This window comes from Kogia breviceps, chromosome 5, assembly GCF_026419965.1.
Source record: "Kogia breviceps isolate mKogBre1 chromosome 5, mKogBre1 haplotype 1, whole genome shotgun sequence".
Lineage (NCBI taxonomy): Eukaryota > Metazoa > Chordata > Mammalia > Artiodactyla > Physeteridae > Kogia > Kogia breviceps.
In genome coordinates, this window is record NC_081314.1 from 138,923,209 (window position 1) to 138,943,436 (window position 20,228).

Sequence of the window (20,228 nt, forward strand, 5' to 3'; positions counted from 1 at the left end):
AACTCTAAAGAGTGCAGCTGGAGAAAAATGCATTTGGTACAACTCCTGCCAGGGAGAGTACAGCCAATGGCTGGAGGGAGGTGAGCTCTGCGTTCGTGTTTGCGGGGGTAAGGGGTACGCAGGATGAGGCTCCACTCCTTCCAGGGCACGCACAATCCCGGACAGTTACTAAGTGGCTTTCCAAGCATTCAGCTGGTTCTCTAAATGAACGCCCAGTAAACATTTGAGCCAAAGTCTTAGCCTATCCTTAGCAACAACACGTGGGTCAGGCCGTGCTCATAAAACAACAAATGCCGGTCTGTGCAGGCATCGTTCTCAGCGGTTTAAGAGCATCAGCTCACTCAGAGGCATCACAGCTCTGGGAAGTAGGTGCCCTTCACACCCCCCTTTTGTAGGAGCCTGCCCAAGGTCAGGCAGCCGGCGAGCGATGGGCACGATCCGAACCCGGCGGCCCACTGCCTGCGCCTGGCGCCCACTTTGCCGCGTAAGTGGCCCCGGGAAGCCGTGCCAGCAGCCGCACTGGAACGGAGAGCCGTGGGCAAGGGCGCGAGGGGTAGCCGGCCCCCCCGCCCCGCTATCCCCCGCGGAGTGCGGGTGGGGGACGCAGACCGAAGCGGGAACGTTCCGGAACCCGGGTGCGTGGCCGGGGGCGGAGAGAGCCCCAGGGCCGGGCGAGATCCCGCACGGAGCAGCATAGCCACGGAGCAGGCCCCTCACGCCGAGAAGTCGCGGGGTAGGGGCGCGCGCACGGGCCAGACCGCACCGCAGCGCACGCGCACACGGGGGCGCAGGCTCGCCCGCCGCCCAGGATGAGACGGAAGGCATGGAAAGTTCCAGCTGGTTCGAGAACTGTACGTAGCAAGCGCGGCGGCAGCGGCGGCGGCAGGGTCGGAGGGGGTGTGCGGCTGCCGCTGGAGGCCCCCGGCCGAACTCGCGGTGCCTCCCCAAGCGCAGCACCTGCGGGGCCAAGGTGGGGGGTCCCGACGGGGGCCGCAGGCGGCGGGGACGCGACTGTGGAGGGGGGCGGCGCAGCCGCCTTACAATGGGGGCGTGGCTTGGCCTACGGGGGCGTGGCTCGCTGAGGGGGCGTGGCGGCCCGTCTGCGCAGCTGCCAGAGCCTTTAAGCCCGGGCTCGCTCGGCCGGAGTGTGCTTTCGCCGCCTGGGAGCCTTCCGGCCCAGCTGCCTGTCCGGTTCCCGCGGTCCCCGCCCTCCTGCATCCCGGGAGCCGGCTCGGTTCGGAGCCCGGAGCTGTGCGTTCGGGCATGCCCCGCTACGAGCTGGCTTTGATCCTGAAAGCCATGCAGCGGGTAAGTGACCTTCCCCTCAGAGCCCGCCTTCCCGCGCGGGCGCCCTCACAGCCGCTAGGCCGCCGCCCCCCGCCCTCCCCACCCTCCCCGCGCTGCCGGAGGGGGCCGGGGCTGCGGGCGGCGGGCGGCGGGCGTCCGCGCTGAGTGGGCGCGTGGGGCCGGCCGGCCCGGCGAGGCCGCGTGCGCGCGGCCGCGGGAGGGTGTGCCTCGCACGCGGCCGCCGGGCGGTCTGGCGGGCGGGCGGGGGACGGGGGGCGGGGCGGCCCGCGGGAGTCCAGTGGAAGGTCCGCGGGAGGACACGCGCCAGCGCCCGGCCCCGGCCCGGGTCCCGCGCCCGCCGTCGCGAAGCTGCCTCGTCGCCGGCCCCGCCGCTGCCGCCCGCTCCGGCCCAGCTCCGCCGCCCACCCGCCTCCGCCTCGCCTCCGCCGGCCGCCCCGGAACCGTCCGCGCTCAATAAAACCTTCTCCAAAGCGTGTTTGTGCGATTGTCTGGACCACGGTCGCGTAGAACCGGCTCTCACGTCAAAAAAAAAAAAAAAAAAAAATCTTTGACTTCTCGTTTTCTGACTTCAGCGACAATCCTGCTCCGGGTGCCCTTAGCCCAGTTTCATTCATCCAAGTTGTGGCCTTTTTTGCGCCTTCCGGAAGAAATTTGGCTCCTCTGCTTTTGATTGCTCTTGAGGTAGAGGATTTCAGGTTTGGAGGGATGTTAAGCGATCCTGCAGTCCGTTCACTCCAGGTAACGCTGTGGCCGAGGACAGGGACCCCGCGGCCCGGAGGCAGCTCTTCGTTCTCTGTTCTGGGTCAGGTACTCGTCGCCGAAATCCCCTCTTCCGTGAATTCGGTAACGTAGAGTGTGGTGTGTGCTTACCCCCCCCACCCCCGCTTCCCTTCCAGGTATAATAATAAAAATGATAATAATTCGATGTTCGAACTTTGGGAAGATAGCTTCTTACAGCGCCAGAGGCTTGGGCACATTCCATGTTTTGGGTCAGTTTTGAAAAGGAGCTGTTAGGAAGTTAAGCCTGGGGTCTTGGTCCAAGCGCTGTTGAAACGCTGCCAATCACAGAGCATTAGAAAATCGTTCCGTTCTTTGCACACTATAAAGTGGAAAAGACACCAGTGTCTCTTGATCAGGTCTGGAGAGTCTGGTCAGGCATGCCATTGTGTCCCCGAGCTTGTTCTCCCTGAATTTGGGGGAGGGTAAGATTGCATTGTTTAGCCTGCTGAGTGTTGCCCCTTTCTTGGCCCTCTTCCCTCTATACTGAAATACATTGCTTAAAGAGAATGGGAACAATGAAGAAAAAAGAAAAGCACAGTATTAAAAAGGAAACATTTAAAATTATGTGGCAGTTGTTTAAGTCCTTCCGTTAAGTTACGCGTATTAGGATCTATCAGAACCTGGGAAATGGAGATACTGAAATTTCTTTTGTTTCACCTTGTTTTAGGGAGAAAACAAGTATCATTAAACAGTCAATATATTTGAGTCAACGTATAGACATAGTATTTGTTCATTCCATAAACCTTTGGAATGAAAATTCAGAACTCTTCTTTGTCTTTAGCATAGCTGCCAAGTACTGTACATTTGTTAACAGAGCTTCAAGTATGTTAGTTAAATGTATTTCCTCTGTGTTCCTTTTTTTTTTTTTGAACATCCTGTAACAACCAGGATTCACAGTCTTTGGTGTGGATCATACATTTTTTACTCCAGTTCTGATAAGCCACATAGTACAGTTTGGTTAAAATAATAATTCAGTTAACCTTCCTTGAAATCCTGGCTGAGGTTGGGCAGGGGCCCTTTGCAAATAATCAAGGTGAACTCCTCCCTGGAGGCGGAGGCCTCCATGGCTACAGATAAGGACATTGTAACAATGATGAAGTTGTGTTGAAGAGATCCTTGACCTAAATAAAGTAAGATTAAACAACAAAAAATTTCTCTTTTTGTATTGTTCATAAAACCTGTTTTTGAGTACGTTGTCAATGGGTAACAAACACAGAGACTTACTGGTTTTGAACAGTTTTGCTTGCTTTCCATTTGGGGAAATTGGATCCTAAAATAAGAGCCATACTTCGGGGGAAATGAATGAAAAATGCCACCATGAGCTTGTATATCTCTGACAGGCTTTGGGGGAAGCCTTCCTTCTAATATGCAGTGGTTTGCAGTTCCGCTCGCAGGTAGCCTATTCTATGTAACTCCTCAACTTTAAGACGTATATCTTTTATATTTTTAGATTCTGAAATGTATACCTCTTACGGTGTACCCCTTGATGACTTATGTTCCTTTCCCACCTTCCTCAGATCATTTATGTATCTTGGAATTGAGGAAATATTCTATGTTAGACAACTCTTGTAAAAGATGTGGAAGTTGGAGTGTTTTCTTGGATTCCCAGAGAGGTTTTCCTGTTTCTTTTTTGTGGTACTCTGTAGGCCTGAAGAGCATTCCTTCTCTCTTCAGGGTGAAAACTGAGCATAGAAGAGATTTAAAATTTAAGATGCAGGTACTGTGTTGAGGCTCTCACAGCATTTCTTGTGTTAAAGACCCAGTGCATTGTAGCACAGACTCCTGTGGGAGTCCCCATTGGAAGATTTCAGGGTGTAGCGTATAGAATGAATCTTTACTGAACTATATACAATCGTGTGTTAGTCACTTAGAAGTTTCAGTGCTATCTTTTCTCAGTTTGCAATTGGCAGTCCATTATAATGAATCACTGCTTGTGTTGCGCTTTCAAGTTTGTGTACTTAGGAATGTAGATACCAGCCCTCCCAAGAAGAAATTTTTTTGCAGGTACCATTTAGTTTGAATTTTATTAAAACGTGTGTATGTAAAGTTGTCTCTCTGTATTCCCCCTATTTTTAATTTAGTGTGAAAAGTAGATAAATGTGGTTAATTCTGAAAGTTGATGTGGTAGAGTAGTGGATGTTGTGAAACCAGACTTTTAAAGGTGATGACTAAAGCCATTTGAAAAGGTGGTTGCTTAGACCAGTTGTAGATCGTTAGGTAGAAGTGTCTCCAGAATAAAAAGGTGTTGAAAAGTCTTGTCATAGGTCAGCATCGTAAGAGTTTTATTCCTTTTTGGCAAACACGGTTTTCAAGGCTGTAGTGTGGAAGGACATAGCTGTAGAAGAAAGATCACGAGCTGCAGGGTTCCAGGCAGTCTCAATTCAACATATGGAAAACCTTTTCTAACAACTGAAAAAGTAACGAATGGCCTGTGAGATGGTGAGTTTTCTCTCCACCTCTACCCTGACCTCTTGCAGTGGGAATGTTTAGGTAGATAGAGGAGGAGGGGTCATGCATTTGGTACGTGAGATATGACACTGATTTCTGAGGTCCCCTGAGAGTTTGAGAAATGGCTTGTCCTTTGATTTCACTTTGAAATTTGATTTAACGCATTGGTATTTCATTTCAGCTAGGTAAAAGATAGATTGAATTGACAATTTTTGAATTTTAAAGCCACATACTGTGTTGAAAAGCTGTGTGAGCTTCGTAGAAAATTTTTACGTTTGGGATAGGCTCAGGAAGAGGAATTTTGAGGTTAAAAAAAGATCTATGCAGGACATTTATATATTTTGGTTACTTAGTTTAGGAACACTCTATCATGTCTTAGCACGTTTGCCCAGAGGATGATCACAGTTGGCACATTTAGAGTTGTGAAAGCCCTGGGAAAATATTTTTTCCAGAAGTCTTCTCATTGCTACTTAGGAATTTTTACATGAAGAATTAAAGGTTAATGGTTTAAATAATAATTAGTTTAATTCTAAGTGAATATAGGTGTGTACAATAAAATAGCATTTATATATCCTCTTGCGTAATTTTTCAAATAGGAATAAAAGTAGATAGCTACTTTGGAAGTCAAATTCTTTTTTATTAAAAGATTTCACATTTTATGTTTAATATCCTTCATTTTTAATTTCATTGAAAATCTGATTATATTTTAAATTTTACGATAACATTGAAATAGTTCTTTGTAAGTAAAGAGTTTTACGATGTACTGAGTTTAATTTATGACTTGGGTTTTATAAGTTTAGAAACAGAAGTGTAGTGATATTCCTAAAACTGTACAAAGCAGTAGGTTTTCTGATAGTGTAGTGAAGAGTCTCTTCTATTTTTCCTCAGTCAAGCCTCTTGGGTTAGAAAGCCTGGCAAAAGTTGTGTACTCTAGAGTTGTATCCCAAGTTTAGGATCTTGTGAAAGTAATTGCTGCAAAATGTTTGCATTTTAGATACTTTCTGGAGGCATAGGGTCTAATAATGAACTCAAGTATGGAACTGGCCAGCCTTAGGTCATTGTAGCTTGGCTTGCTTGGCAACATATGATAACTAGGATAACTAGTGATACTTTTGCTGTCAGTTGGTGGCAGACAGAAGTTCAAATGGAAACATATTTGTTCTAGTTGTCAGATGGCTGAGTTAGTCTCTTTTTCCTTCTGTGAGCCCTCCCTTAACAGCTTAGCTTGTAGCTTGTACCTTTAATAATCACCCTTTTTGTTTTGTCTACTTGAAATCAGACAACTTAAAATAGTTATCCAGTAACAAAAGACTTGAGCCTTGTGGGCAATGTTGTACTTTCACTTGGTACTAAAGTTTTCTTGGGTTACAGCTCATTGCCGCAGCAAGTGATTGAAGAAGGAGTCCTGTTCCTGCCCCTGAGCTTACAGCTAAGGTACAAGGAGTGGCTTGGGGGTAAGGAATCCTTCCTCACCAGACATGGTTTGTATGTATGAAGACTGCTTGTCAGAAGTTTGACATTCTGCACTAAATTCTTTTGTTATTCGTGACTCACATATTCAGTACAGCTATTTGTTGCTTTTTAGGATCTACATGTTTCATATGCAGACTACTGTTGAATCTTCTCACCTTTAGATTATAAAATCACTTTAAAGAAAACTAAGTGTGAAAGCATTGAGGAAATTCTGAAGTAATGTTTTTCATCTAGTACCTTCACTGTATTTGTAGTTCAGGTAGAATTTATCTGTTCAAGATGAGGAATACATCTTTTTAGTGGAAGGCAGTTCTAAACCAACAAGGAATGTTACCAGCACATGTAGTTAATCTCTTAGGGGAATCAAATTTAAGGAATTAGTCAGATTTAAAGAAATCATTCAAATTTAATGGATGTTTGGTAAGTTATCAATTTATCTAAAGGAAAAACTACCCTCAGAAGTTCGGAAAAAGACAGTTAATCCAGTCCTGTTATCCTTGTTGTACTTAGAGCTGGAGTTGGCAAACTGTGTGGTTCACAGGCCAAATCCAACCTTTCACCTGCATTTGTATGGCCGCGAGCTTAAGGAAGGATTTTACATTTTTAAATAGTTGGGAAAAAATTAAGAGTATTTTATGAAAGTTATATGAAGTTCACATATCAGAGTCCATAAATGCAGGTGTTTTAGAACATAACCCTATTCATTTGTTTATATTTATTACCTGGTCCTTTACAAAAAAAAAATTTGCTGACCCCTTATTTACAGACACAATTTCCTAGGTTCACCATTTCTCTTAGCTTTTTACGGTGCTGTTTTCTGAGATTTCTGCTTTGATTCCTTCCTTTCCCTCCTCTTTACATACTGTACCTTTGCCTTCATGTGGTTTGACCTTCATATGGTTTGCCTTTTTTTTGGTAACAAGCCAAGAACTCTGGCGTTTTGTACTCTTCTGTGCTGGTTATAGCCTGGATGTTCCCTTGGCTCTGCAAACTCAATGTGGTTCAAACTTAATGAGTTGCCTACCCCCAAACTTGTCTAACTTATTTCTGTTTGTGGCTTCTGTTTTCTGTCACGTGGCTGAACCAATCCAACTCTGTTCCTTCAGTCTCAATCCCATATAGTCTCTTCTCTGCCCTAGCTGAACTACTTATGTTTCTTGTTTGGGTTCTTTCAGTTTCTTAGGTGGTCTCTCTAACATATTGCTGGGGGGGAGGATAATCAATGCCTCTAAATATGCTTTTTGGAATGCAAGAATATAAGTTCTTGAGATACTCTGAAATAATTAAATTGGGATGCGTTTTTAAGGAAATAACACAAACCATTGTTACAAAGCATTGTATAATGATGCCTTTTTGATTACATCATTACCGTCCCATATCAGTTGATTGTGTCAACACCATTGCGAAATTACAGCACATTCAGAAATGTGCTCTTTTTCAGAGATATTCCTAATGAAGTCTGGCATCCAAGGCCACCTGTGATATGACTCCAATCTTTTTTTTTTTTTAACCCCATCTCAATTTCTTTCATTTCTCCATTTCATATAGTACTGAGTAAAGAGAATTGCTATAGATCCCTATAAATACCATTCCCTTTTATTTCCTTCGGCGCCTGTGTCACACTGCTTTTCTTGGAATGCCCTCCTGTATTACCCCATCATCTCCATGAAAACATGCTTCAAGTTCATTTTAACTCATTTGGTACATGAAACAAATATTGAGGACCTGCACTGTTACGAGTATAATATTTCCTTTGGACTTGCATGGTGTGTTTCCGTGTCTTACCACACGGACCACTTTCTACTTAGTATTACAGTTAATTGGTGACTGTTTCATACCTCCTTTGGTAGGTTACATGTTCTTGAAGGTCAGGTCTGTTTCATTTCTGTCCTCTGCTCTGCTTTGCACACAAGGTTGATGTTCACTTAGCTGCCTTATGGGGATTCCTCTTCTATCTGTCTAAAACAGTTCTTGAATGTGAGATAGCATGGTGACCTCTTGTGCTAGTAAATTGCTCAGTGCACTTTGCGCTGAGAGAGTTGTATGCTTCTCAGAAGTTGTGTTGGTTTCCAAGACTATTTCATGGCAGGTAATCTTGCTTTTATAATAGTTTAAATACGTAAACTGATGAAATGAGTGCAAACTTTTTTTTTTTCCTGAAAACCAAGTTGGATTCTTTGGAAAAACTTGATAAAGGTGAGTCACTAAAATAACGGCAGTAGAATTAGATATGGCTGTAATAACAAAGTTTTGGAGGAGGAATAACAATAATCCAGGATGATTCTGTATGTAGACTGCTTTACAAGATTTCTTAAAGCTTTCCACTTTAATGAAACTGGAATGGAGATTGTAGATGATGCATTTATAGATACAGTTTAGATCAAGCAGCAGGAACTTCGGTCAGCAAGGAGCTCCACATCATCAATCCCATTCTCCAAGTGCTTGACCCCATATTAAGATTGGCAAATACATTTATGTGTTAAATGTAGATAAAGTGTTTGTTATGTATGTATGATTTTTTGATTTCCTATTTTAGCTTTAATCCCTTTTTTTACTACTTTTGTATATGATTGTTTTGGATACCAAGGCTTTTGCTTCAATAAGTGCTCCGATTTTTGTTTTCTAAATGAATGGAAGAAATTAAGATCCGAAATGAAGATCCTGGTTGTGTTATGTTGGAGTAAACAAAGAACTGACACTGGGGCAGCAGAAAGAGCTTTAGAAACAATGAACCTGGTTTTGGTTCCTGGCACCTACATCCTAGGAGTCTTAACCCTCTTGGATCCTCATTTCTGTCTGTAAGATGGGAGTGATCCCTCAGTTGGAGAGTCTTTGAAGATAAAATGGTAACATGACCTTAGAGGTAGTAGGTGTTCAGTATGTCATTAAAGTAGCTTTGTGATCTCAGGCAAGTTATCAAACTTGATTGTGTAGTTTTCCATTATTCCCACTTTCTTAATGAAGAGACTCCAAAAGATAAATTTTGTTATGTGTAATCCAAGACTGAATCAAACCTGGAATATAGTACTTAGAAATGTTTGTATTAGTGAACATGAGCCATACTGCATAATAGCTTGCATGCTAATTAAGCAAGGTCTAGCTTCTGCATCCGTGAAACGTAGAATGTGTGTGTGAGGGAGCCCATGAATGAACTCCACTGCTTGGAACGCCTTCTCTGTCAGACAGATGTGCAGCATTTATTCAGCAGCTACTGGCCTTTGCCAGGCTGAGTGCAGTGGGATTCCTCATCAAGAACTAAACTGTTTGCAACTGGGCTTTGTGTTCATCTCTCTCATCTGACCTTGTATAACTAGTACTTAGGTTTAATGTGTTTATTAAGTGAGAAGGTTGGGAAAAGTGAAGAACAGGGAAAAATCTAAAGAAAAGAATTACTTTAGATAGGCTAAGTGTCAGGGTGATTTGAGGCAGGTGGAGGGAAAACTTAGTATTTTAATCTTCAGTAAATGTTTGATTGCTAAATTGCCAATTGCTAAATCTTTGGGGCTGACCCTTTTTCAGTAAAATCAACACATGGAGTAGATAGATCATAGCCTAATTGATTTCTGCTGCTACGTGGTACCTTCAGTTAGTATTTTACTTTTCATTTTTGATGGAGCAATGTATTATAAAACTGCATCTTTCCTTTTAATTGTTGATTTTGAGAGATTTTTTTCCACTCCTATTGGTACAGATTTTTTTCTTATAAAGGAATTAAAATACAACAGTATTATTTTATTTTTTAAACATCATAGCATATGTTGCTGGAATGTATATGTTTCATTAACATTAACATGTTAACATTCATCAACACGCTTGATTGATTTTTAAATAATTGTCTTGTAAGCCAGGAGTACCTGTGATCCAAGTCAAAAATAAGACCATTTACAAGAGAATGCACATTTTGTATTGATGTATACTTAACTGTCAGTTTTTAAAGTCCATCTTCGTTTCAGACTTAATTTGTGACTTTTTTTTACCTGATTATTTTACTCTGAAGCTGCATAGTGAAATATTGGATGATGTAGGGTATTGGGTGCTGTATGAAGCAGGGTTGAGAAATATGTGTGTGTGTGAGTGTATAATAGTGGATGAAGAAAAAAGAATGTGACCAAGAAGATCGAATAGTAATGCTGCTAACTTTGAAATCATTTTCATTGTGTTTGGAGATGGCAATGTGAAGTGTAAATATATTCATGAGTTAATGAAAGCTGTTTAACAAAGTTGCCTAAGAAATAAAAGGTTATATGTTGCATTCTTTTGACTACGGTGTTTTAAAAACTGGGTAAGTATGAATCAGCCTTATTTTGTCATAGTTTGGATTGTTGTAATTCAAGACTGAAAGGGGTTAGGTGGGCCCGTGGTAAAATGGTAGAGCTGCTAGGGGTGGGGGGAAGGTAGGGGTGTGCGTGTGTGTGTGTGTGTGTGACGTGTATGTGTGTGCACACATGCTGGTGGTACTGGTGCTTACCACTACAGTCTATTATTGCCATGGGGAGTGTGGGCCAGGTTTCGCCAGCTTGTCTTTTTCTATCCTATTTTTAGCCAGAAATCCAGATTTTACAGGAAGTCTGATTTTTAAGATGTTGCAACTAAAAATATTTAAGCAACATGGACCTAAGGAAATGTATCTGTTGGTCAGGTATGGCTACCATCTTGTAATTTCTGATTTAGATGATGGGCTTTAGATGTTCTTTAAAGACATCCTTAATTGCCTTTAGAACTCTTTTAGCATTTAGGTTACAAAAATTGCTGCTCACACATTGACAGAGCCCATCTTGTTAATTGGTCATTGATTTACAGTAGGACTAATAATTAGTAAATGGCAAACATGTTCATGTCTTAAAAGTAGTTTCGGTTTCTAGTTCTGGACTCGTGGATTATGTATGCCCACTTAGGCTAAGTGTACATACAGACTTCAGAGAGTTGCTCAAAGACTGCGGTATTGATTTAGTGTGAACTGTCAGAAATTGGTTTTCATAGTCCACTTTTTCTTTAGATATCTGGGGGACTGCTTATTTTAAGCATGCCTTAGTACAGTTTGGTTTATACCCACTGTACTAAAGTCTTACAGGTTTGAAATACTGCTTCCTGGAAAAGACTGCTTTATCTAGAAAATGACATTTTTTTGCTCAGGGTATATCTATGAAATTCTCACTAGCTTATACGACACATGATCCTTGGAATATAGTATTACTATGAAAAAAATTAGGTGCTCTTCTAGTCAGAGGGTAGAACAAGAGGATGATACAATATTATAATTTTTGGCCAGGCTTCATGTTTCCATGGAATGGAAGCCAAGTCATTACCTTGACTGACTTTCCCTTTTTGTCTTTGTTACTTCCCCACTCCCCCTCCAGATACGTAACAGCAAATTGCAAATAAACTCAGGTCCAGTTTGTTCTTCCCTACCTTTCAAGTCCAGGATACAGTTGATGATCCCATCCCTCTCCCCCATCATTTTTATTATGATTACATCCTTACGTACTTTGGGAACATTTCAGTAGAGGCTGATGTGGATGAGAGCTTAAAAATGGAATTGCAAGTGAAGGTAGGGACTTAAAAGCTCGACCTGGAGCTCTCAGTGCTCATAAAGTGGCATTTCCCTGCTTCTGTCCTAGCATCAAGAATTCCTGGTTTTGGATTCCCTGGCGACCCAGTGGTTAGGACTCCGTGCTTTCACTGCTGAGGGCGAGGGTTCGATCCCTGTTCGGGGAACTAAGTAAGATCCCACAAGCCACCGGTGCGGCCAAAAAAAAAAAAAAAAAAGATTCCTGGTTTTGTCTTTGTTTAGACTTCAGTGTCTCCTTGACACCTACCTTGCCTATTAAAATGCTTTAATTTTGTCAGGTGTAGAAACCCAAGTGCAGCTATAACAGCCAGGTTGCTGTGGATGTACTTCAGCATGAGAACACATTGACTGTGTGGTGGTCGTCAGGTCATAGCTGAGCTTGGATTTCAGGTGCTGGGAAGGTCCTCGTGTGGGAACCCACGTGTAGTCTTTGCTTGTATTAGAAGGATGGAGGACCAAAGTCCCAGATACCTGTCCTGTTTTCAGTTGTTCAGGTGTCCTGTGTGCAAATTATGAATATAAGACATTGTTCAGTACTGGTTTTGATTCGGATTCAAGGTGAGTTTCCGCTGCTGAATAAAATTTTGGGGTAAGATCTTTGCCACGCGTATGTTGCAGGGAAGGTGTACTTAAGTGTCCTTTAAAAAAAAATTGTTTCAACCATTATTAAGTAAATATATGACCCAGTAGTAGGATGTTTTGATTGTCATTCTTTTTTTTTTTTCTTTTTTTTTTTTTTTTTGTGGTACGCGGGCCTCTCACGGTTGTGGCCTCTCCCGTTGCGGAGCACAGGCTCCGGATGCACAGGCTCCGGACGCGCAGGCTCAGCGGCCATGGCTCACGGGCCCAGCTGCTCCGCGGCATGTGGGATCTTCCCGGACCGGGGCACGAACCCGTGTCCCCTGCATTGGCAGGCGGATTCTCAACCACTGCGCCACCAGGGAAGCCCTTGATTGTCATTCTTTTGTGCTGGTATACTGCTTGCCTTCTGTTTTTGTTGGCAGTTACATGAGAAAGCAGTTTTGTGAAGTATACTACCTTGAAAACCTTAGACACCGCGTTTCCGTCAGGGATGATCTTTAGTCCAGCAGACTCTAGTAGCATGACTGGTCTCAGGAATGCCATTCTTATGTATAGACTGAGGGCCAGGAGTTTGTGCAAATTCAGTTTAAGGGGATTAAAGTGAAGAAAAGAAATTCCTTCTAATATCATTTCCTTTATTAAATATTTTATCTGATTTCCTTTATTAAATATTTTATCTGATTAGGATGAAATAATTGGAAGCTACTTATAATTTCAACATCTCCTACCTTCTGACATCCAAGGAAGGCACTTCTGATCTTATTTTTCTGGATTTTTATACCAGTCTACTAGTTCTGTCTTTGAAATGTAAGAGAAAAATCCAGTTGCATTTGTAATCTACAAAACCATGCCTCAGTTTTATGTTCAATTCAGGGCATAATTTCTTCCAGTCCTTCCAAATTCTGTTAAAGTTACCCTGTTTATGGTCCTATTGTTTACTTCTTGAAAAATCCTGTATTCCCCAAACCTTGGAGAAGATTAGAAGGTTTTAAAATTTTCTAACCCAAAGTATCTGCCTGAGGAAACATCCCAATTTCAGGATCTTCTATTTTATGACTTGGCTTCCTGGGAGAATTAGAATCTGGTCTACCAGGAAGACTTTTGTGTTTACATTTTCTAGCCTCAGTCTCATGGAAAAATGAGAAACTTCTTGGCCTCTGTTCTTCTAGGAACATAAAATTCGAACCAAGTAGGATGAGAACAGAAAACATGACGGTAAACCACCAAGTTGACCTGGTTGGATATCTGACATCTGTAAATCTTATGGTTTGTAATACCTAATTCTTAGTGGCTGGTTTAAGTAGGGTGTGCATGCGTGTGCGTGTGTGTATATTCCCTCCACCCCTTGAATATTCAGCCATCTTAAGGGTTAGATAGTGTGATCTCCATTTTACACATGAAAGAACTGAAGCAGAAAGGTACCCGGGACCACAGCTCAGTAAGGGGCCAAGTCAGGATCCTAAAGGCGGTCTCAAGCTAGAAGCTATACTTTTTGATCCACTGCATCTGTAGAAAACTGTACACTGTACTGGTATTAGAGCTATAAAGTCCCTTTAGACTGAAGGAAGTATTTCATATGTTTTGAGTGCCTAGTAGGTGCGAGCACTGCCATGTGTTTGGGGGATAGAGTGGTGAACTGTGGGACAAAGTTCCCGCTCTCACAGGGCGTACATTCTAATGAGGGAGACAAACTAGCAAATGCTGTGAAGAGAAACAGCAGGATAAGGGCACAAATGTGGCCTTATATGTTATTTATAGTGTTCAGGCAAGGCTGCGACTTCAGTGAGGGAGCAAGCAAGCCATGGCCGTTAACTGGGGGCAGGAGAGCAGGGTTGAGGGCGGAGGTCTTGGAGTGGTTATGCTAACATGGCATTCAGTTCAGCAGGCTTTTATTTTATAGGTCGTCTTCAAGACCTTTCCTGAGAGAATTGACAGCATATGACAGTTTAATGCTTACTTTTTTTCCACAGGACTTTTATCTAGTAATCTATCTTGATGAAGTTGGCTTGAGGTACATGTTTTTCCCATTTTATAGAAGGGAGAATTAAGATGTGGACTCGAGCATACGTAAAGGTGACTCGTTTAACAAATCTCTGTATTGTACCCATCACCCAGTTTCAGCAGTTATCACCATTTACCACTCTTGCTTTATCTCCACCACCCCTTCCCTTTATTTATTTATTTGTTTTGCTGGAGTATTTTATATTTTTTTAAATTTATCTTAAAATTTTAAACCTTTAGAAGAGTTACCAGTATAAGAACCATTCAGTTAACACCTGGATGCTTTTCACCTAGATCACAAATTTGCCGTATTGGCTCCTTTTTTTATCATTTGAGAGTTGCAGGCATTGTTGACATGCCTTTTTTAGGAATAAGGACTTTCTTCCTAACCATAGCATGACTATTACACTCAGATTTGACATCAATACAATACAATTATAGAATGTTCAATTTGTGTTCTAATTTACCTTGTTACTCCAGTGTTATCCTTTAGTTCTCCAGTCTATTATTCAGTCAAGGCTCATGTATCTGGTTGTTGTTTAGTCTTCTTGATTTAGAGCAGTTCTCAAGCCTTTGTCATTAAGGACAGTGTCACTTAGAAAAGTCCAGGCCCTCTGGTCTGGAGAATCCCTCAATTTGAATTTGTCTAGCTGCTTTCTCATGATTAGAGATAGGTTGAACATTGTCGGCAGGAATGTTACATAGGGATGTCAGTTTGTCCCACTGTTGGGGGTGTCAAACAATTATTTGGTTTAGGTGATATCTACCAGATTGCTCCATTATAAATGTATCTTTTTTCTTTTAGTAATTATTAAGTGATTTATGGAGTGACAAACTTGATTGAGAATATTCTTTTCTCCAGCAGTCTTCCACTGGATTTAGCATTTATTGATGATTCGGAATCAGTTATTGCTGGAGTACTTTAAAGCAAATGCAGATATAAAATTTCTCCTGTAAATATTTATCATGTATCTAAAAGGTAAGGGCTTAAAAAACAAAAACAAAAAACCACAGCACCTTTATGCCACCTCACTACAATTCCTTAACATCTAATATCCATATTCAAAGGCCCTGAATTGTCTCAGTTGTTTCTCTACAGTTGATTTGCTTGAATCTGAATCCAAGCAAAGTCCACAGGTTGTATTTACTTGATGTTTTTGCAAGTGTTCCTGGGTATAGCATTCATATCTGCCTTTAGAGATAAGATTAATTGATGGGTGTAGATGTTGACAGCCTCATGCATCCATTCTGGAGTTCCCATCAAACTTGCTTTTACCTAAGGGTTCTAGCATCCATCGTAATCATTGCCTAGGGACATTATTTCATTAGGGATTACGAAAGGTGATTCTCAGATTGCATCACTCCTTCTGTATGGATGAGCAGATTTTTTTCTGACCTGTGTTTATTTCTGCTTTTTAATGTATACCTTCCTGGAGAGAGTTGTAAAAGGATACATTCTTCATCTTTACTTTACAGAGGATGGTTCTGGACTTCCTTAGTAATTCTGTAATACGTCCTCAATTTTCTCATATGTAAATTTGGGGATAATTATGCCTACCTCTTGGGGATTTTGTGAGGGTTAAATGGTCTGTTACATGTAGCTTAAAAATGGTGCCTGGCACTCATGCTGGGGTAAGCTCTAGTTATTAAAGTCACTTTTTCATTTAATTCTTCAAGTGTAATGGAGAGGCAGAGATGGGAGAGGTTCTTCATGTGTTGACATCAGCAGGATGCTTGAATTTGTGTAGAGTGAGCTGAGGGAAGTGCTGCTTGCCCACGCCAGGCTGTCCTTTTTGACTGCATGGAAACAGCCATAATACACGAAGCATATATCACTGCACACTGTGCAATGGATATTGACAATTGAAGAGGTAAAATCTGGAACGCATTCTGAAATGGAGTTAGTACAATGAAGGGAAGTAGGTAGGTAGGTAAGATGAGATGGTGGCTCCAGGTACAGGTTTTTACTATGTCATGGCCCTTTGAGATTTTGATCTGAACAAAGGGCAGCATGCTTGCCTAGTGTCATTTGTCTTGTCATTCTACACTCAACTAGAGCTGTTTGAGATTGCAAATCACTTTGGTAGGGGAGGAAATGCTTTACTACTTCTTGGCCTTTTAATCTGCCTTCTCTTTGTGCTTTAAAAAAACCCCCACTGTTGATAATTGTATAGAGTGTTGGAAATTTAACACTCTTGATCAGGTGTTTAGTCATTAATATTTGATTCATTTATTTAAACATTTGAGTACCTGCAGTGTGCAAGATAGTGTTCTAGACACAGACCACATCAGTGAGCATCAGAGACTAGAGTCTCTGCCCTCATGGAATTTACATTTTGGTAGTGAGGTGACAGTAAATATGAGGAAGTTGTATAGTATGTTAGAAGGTGTTGAGTCCTGTGGAAAAAAAAATAAAGCAGGATAAGGAGAGATTGAGATGGTTAGGAAGTTACTTTTGAGCAAAGACAATGAGAGGAGAGCAAGTCTTGTGAAAATCTGGGGGTGCAGGGTGTGTCCTGCATAGGGAACAGCCAGTGTCAAGGTTCCGAGGCATGTTTGGTACATTGTGCATTGTGAGTGAAGAGGTGACTGCTTGCTGTGTTAATGCCCTGTGGTGGGCCAAGGACCAGAGCTTGGAGACAGGTTAAGAGGCTGGGGCAGTTAACCGGATGAGATGGAATGGTGATTTGGATCAGGGTGCTAGTGGTTGAGATTCTGAGTGGTCTGATTCTGGATATATTTCTTGAGAGAAAGCTAACAGATTTTGCTAATGGATTGATTGTGAGTGGGTTGAGAGAGAAAGTGAGCAAGCCTTCAGGGATGACAGATAGTTTTTGGCTTGAGCAGTAGTAAGGATGGAGTCAGCATTCTCTGAGGTGAGGAAGATTGAGAGTGGAACAGCTTTAAGGGGGTGAGCCAAGTTATTCGTACTCCCAAGGAAAAGGGTAGGTGGTTACAAACACTTCATTCAGTAAGGACAGTGGTCCATAGATTCTGCTGTGAGAACTCATATCTATAGATCATATAGCCAATTCTTTTAACTTAATGTCTTAAGGATGTCAGAGTTAGCAGATGAAGGAAGGCTGAGATTCATATAGCCTGTGGTAACAAGGTCAGATGTAGAATAGACTTGGAGACTCAATTTTTTAATTCTAACACTGAAAAAGAGAATGGAGGCAAAAGCCTTGGACTTAGAGAGTGAGAAGCTGGTTGAGCCTTGATCTTCTAGCCGAATTTCCTGCTCTGTGTGTTTTTACTTACATAAAAAGCCTGTGCCTGGACTACTTTTTGTTTTGAATCTCTTCATTTTCTTCATACATATATTCATCACGAATGATCATACATAAATAAATACTTCAGTTGGATTTTATCCTCTACACTCTTTGCAGTCTCTTTCGTTAACATTTGTTACATATACATCTCAGTTGTTTTCCCTGCAAACTCAAAATTTTTAAACATGGGTGATATTGAGTGATCTTTTATTAATATTGTTTGTTTCTATTAATAAATGTCCTTTTCATTAAAGATAGTACTGCATAGTGATTAAGGGAAGAAGCAGTTTAAACCTAGATGGGAGTGCAAATCCAGATGTAAACACAAATAACTGTATCCTGGGGTGTGTTATACTCCCTCATTGGTTTCAGTTTCCTTGTGTATAAAATGATCATAATAATTGTACTTATCCCATAATTGTTGTGAGAAATAGAGTCATGCATACAGCACTCTAGGTACAGTACCTACAAGGTGTTAGGACTTAGTGCCAGGTATTTATTTTTTATCTCCATTATTTATAGCTCATTTATGATAACTAGTCGTTTGCGAGCAAATAGTGCTGAGCCTCTTGAATTCTTCTCACTGAAAGTTAACACAAAATGCTTAGTCATTGGGATTACATGATATGGTATCATAGGCGCTACTACTCCATTACTTTACATTTTCATTTCTCTCAAAAAATATAGGTTATTGGAGTTTGCTCCATACACATGTTCTGGTATCATCCACATAAAGATTGAAACCAGTGGTAGTTTCAAATTTACCCCCATACTCAAAAGGTCTTCATTGCTGAGACTTCTTTCGAAAAATAAACAAAACCAGAAAGACCCCTGGTGAGCCACACTTCTACATACGTAGAAGCAAATTAAAATGACTATCTTGGGGGATGTGTGTATATGGATGAAATGATAAATCTGGTGATTTATGAACTTTTCTAGGTGAATAAGATTTTATCTGAAGAAATGGATTACTTACATGGGAAACCATTGCTCCTAACCCCCCACCCCCCCAATAATTTGCTAAAAGTAGAGCCATTCTGGTTCGTAGAGGGTTGCTGGAGGGGGGCTTAATTCCCTGTTCACTCTACCTCACCTCCCACCCCTGTGATGGGACACCCCTGTGTCCCATCTAGGAACCCTTAGAATATAGTTTGAATGCCATTTGAGTTCAATCACAGTTTCATACATTTCTTACATACTTTCAAAAACTAGAATAGCAAGATTGTAGGTATAGTAGAAATGTTTTGCCAAAGAAATTTAAGGGCAAGCTCCTTAAATGTTTTAGGGACTATTATATGATTACATGTCTTCAGCTCCACTTGTAATTTAAAATTGGCTGGAATTCATATCTGTTGTATTAGAAACACTCATTTTCCTTTTGGTGTCACTGATAAACTGCTATCATAGCCAAGCTTTACATTTTTAAAGTTAAGCAAGGGTTGAGGAAAGCCCTGTTACGAGTATGTGTATACCAAGCGCCAATAACCTATTCCACTAGAGGGGTTTGCTTTGCTGGACTTTAAATCAAGATAACAAAAGTGAAAATGTGTCTGAAAGGTCCATAAGTAGAATTTTATATACATTTAGTGCGTTTTTTTTGTATTTAACATGAATGAAGTGATGTAGATAGAAGCTAATAGTTGAGGTGGTTGGGAGCCTGTTTAAAATATTTGTGAGAGAACCGCATATTTAATACATTATTTTATTTAGTTCTTTTTATCTATAAACTTTTATGAGGTTCCCAAAACACCTGGGGTATCGTTGACAGTTTAATTTGAAAGGAGCCGATATCACCACTTCCAGTCTATGCAAGTTGTAGACAGTGAAGTTGTAGACAGTGAAGTGACGTTTACCGAGCACCTGCCTGTTGCACTGGGCAACACACTTTCTAGGTATTACGTATTCCTTATTAAACCATTAGGAGCTGCGTGGTGCTTTCATTTTACAGATGAAACGGTTGAGGCTCATAGAGATTGTTACTTGCCTAAGATCCTGCAGTTAGGAAGTGACAGAGCTTGGACCCCCAGCCCTTCAAAGCTTGTCTGCTTTTTTGACCATGCCACCTACACATGTAAGTTTTCAGACATGTCGGTGTGTTCTGTACCCCTTAAGTTACTAGTTAGTAAAGGGAATATTTTCCATTGGATCAGAAAATGAGCAAGACTTGGTAAGCCTACTATTGACAGTAGTGGGCTCTGCCTATTCAGATTGTCCTTTTGAATGTTTGGTTTTTAAATCGACCCCAAAGCTAAAAAGGTTGTGGTTTGGTCACTTTGAGGGTCACTTTGTTCTACTCTTTGGTAGTTCACGAGCCTCTTTGAGTTTATTATGACTTGTAGCCCTGATGGCTTTAAGGTTTGTTTTTCTTGTTCTTCGTTCGGTTTTTATGGCAGATGACTTTCTTTTAAGAGTGACCATACATCCTGGATTTTACAGAATGTCCCAGAATAGCTTCCTAGTTTGGAAGATAAACTATATGTTCTCCCTAGATAATAGAAGAGAGATGTTAGATTTGGTCATAACTAATTATGTTTTGATTATATTACCTGAAGGGGTTTAATAGCTGATTTAAATTTGGTCTTACCTATTTTACTCTTTCTAGTTCAAACACAGCAAGTATTTGTGTACACTTCTTTATTTGGATTAATTCTTCAATTGTAATTTAATTCATCCAAGTAAATGAAATAGTACTTTCATGTACCAAGATTGTATTTTAATTTTGTGCGGAACTATCAACAAAACACTGCTTTCTGAGACAGAGGCCCCCTCCTGTTGGGGAGAGTCTCTCTGTTTCA

General features: G+C 41.4%; 2 protein-coding genes across 4 annotated transcripts in view; both read left to right on the forward strand.

Annotated features, from left to right (window-relative positions):
* Positions 1 to 670: 670 nt before the first annotated feature.
* Positions 671 to 20,228, forward strand: part of SLC5A3 (solute carrier family 5 member 3) — a 34,529-nt gene continuing 14,971 nt past the window's right edge. The window contains exons 1-2 of one of the 3 annotated variants that reach the window (XM_067035035.1): positions 1,719 to 2,115; positions 5,908 to 5,990. The gene's annotated coding sequence lies outside the window, so the exon portion shown is untranslated. Of the gene's footprint in view, positions 852 to 1,108; positions 1,309 to 1,718; positions 2,116 to 5,907; positions 5,991 to 20,228 lie in introns of those variants that run through there. The other 2 variants (XM_067035036.1, XM_059064447.2) reach the window with 2 other exon arrangements.
* Positions 809 to 20,228, forward strand: part of MRPS6 (mitochondrial ribosomal protein S6) — a 65,010-nt gene continuing 45,590 nt past the window's right edge. The window contains exons 1-2 of the mRNA XM_059064473.2: positions 809 to 851; positions 1,109 to 1,308. Of these exons, the coding sequence (XP_058920456.1) occupies positions 824 to 851; positions 1,109 to 1,308 (228 nt within the window). The 5' untranslated portion in view covers positions 809 to 823. The remainder of the gene's footprint in view (positions 852 to 1,108; positions 1,309 to 20,228) is intronic.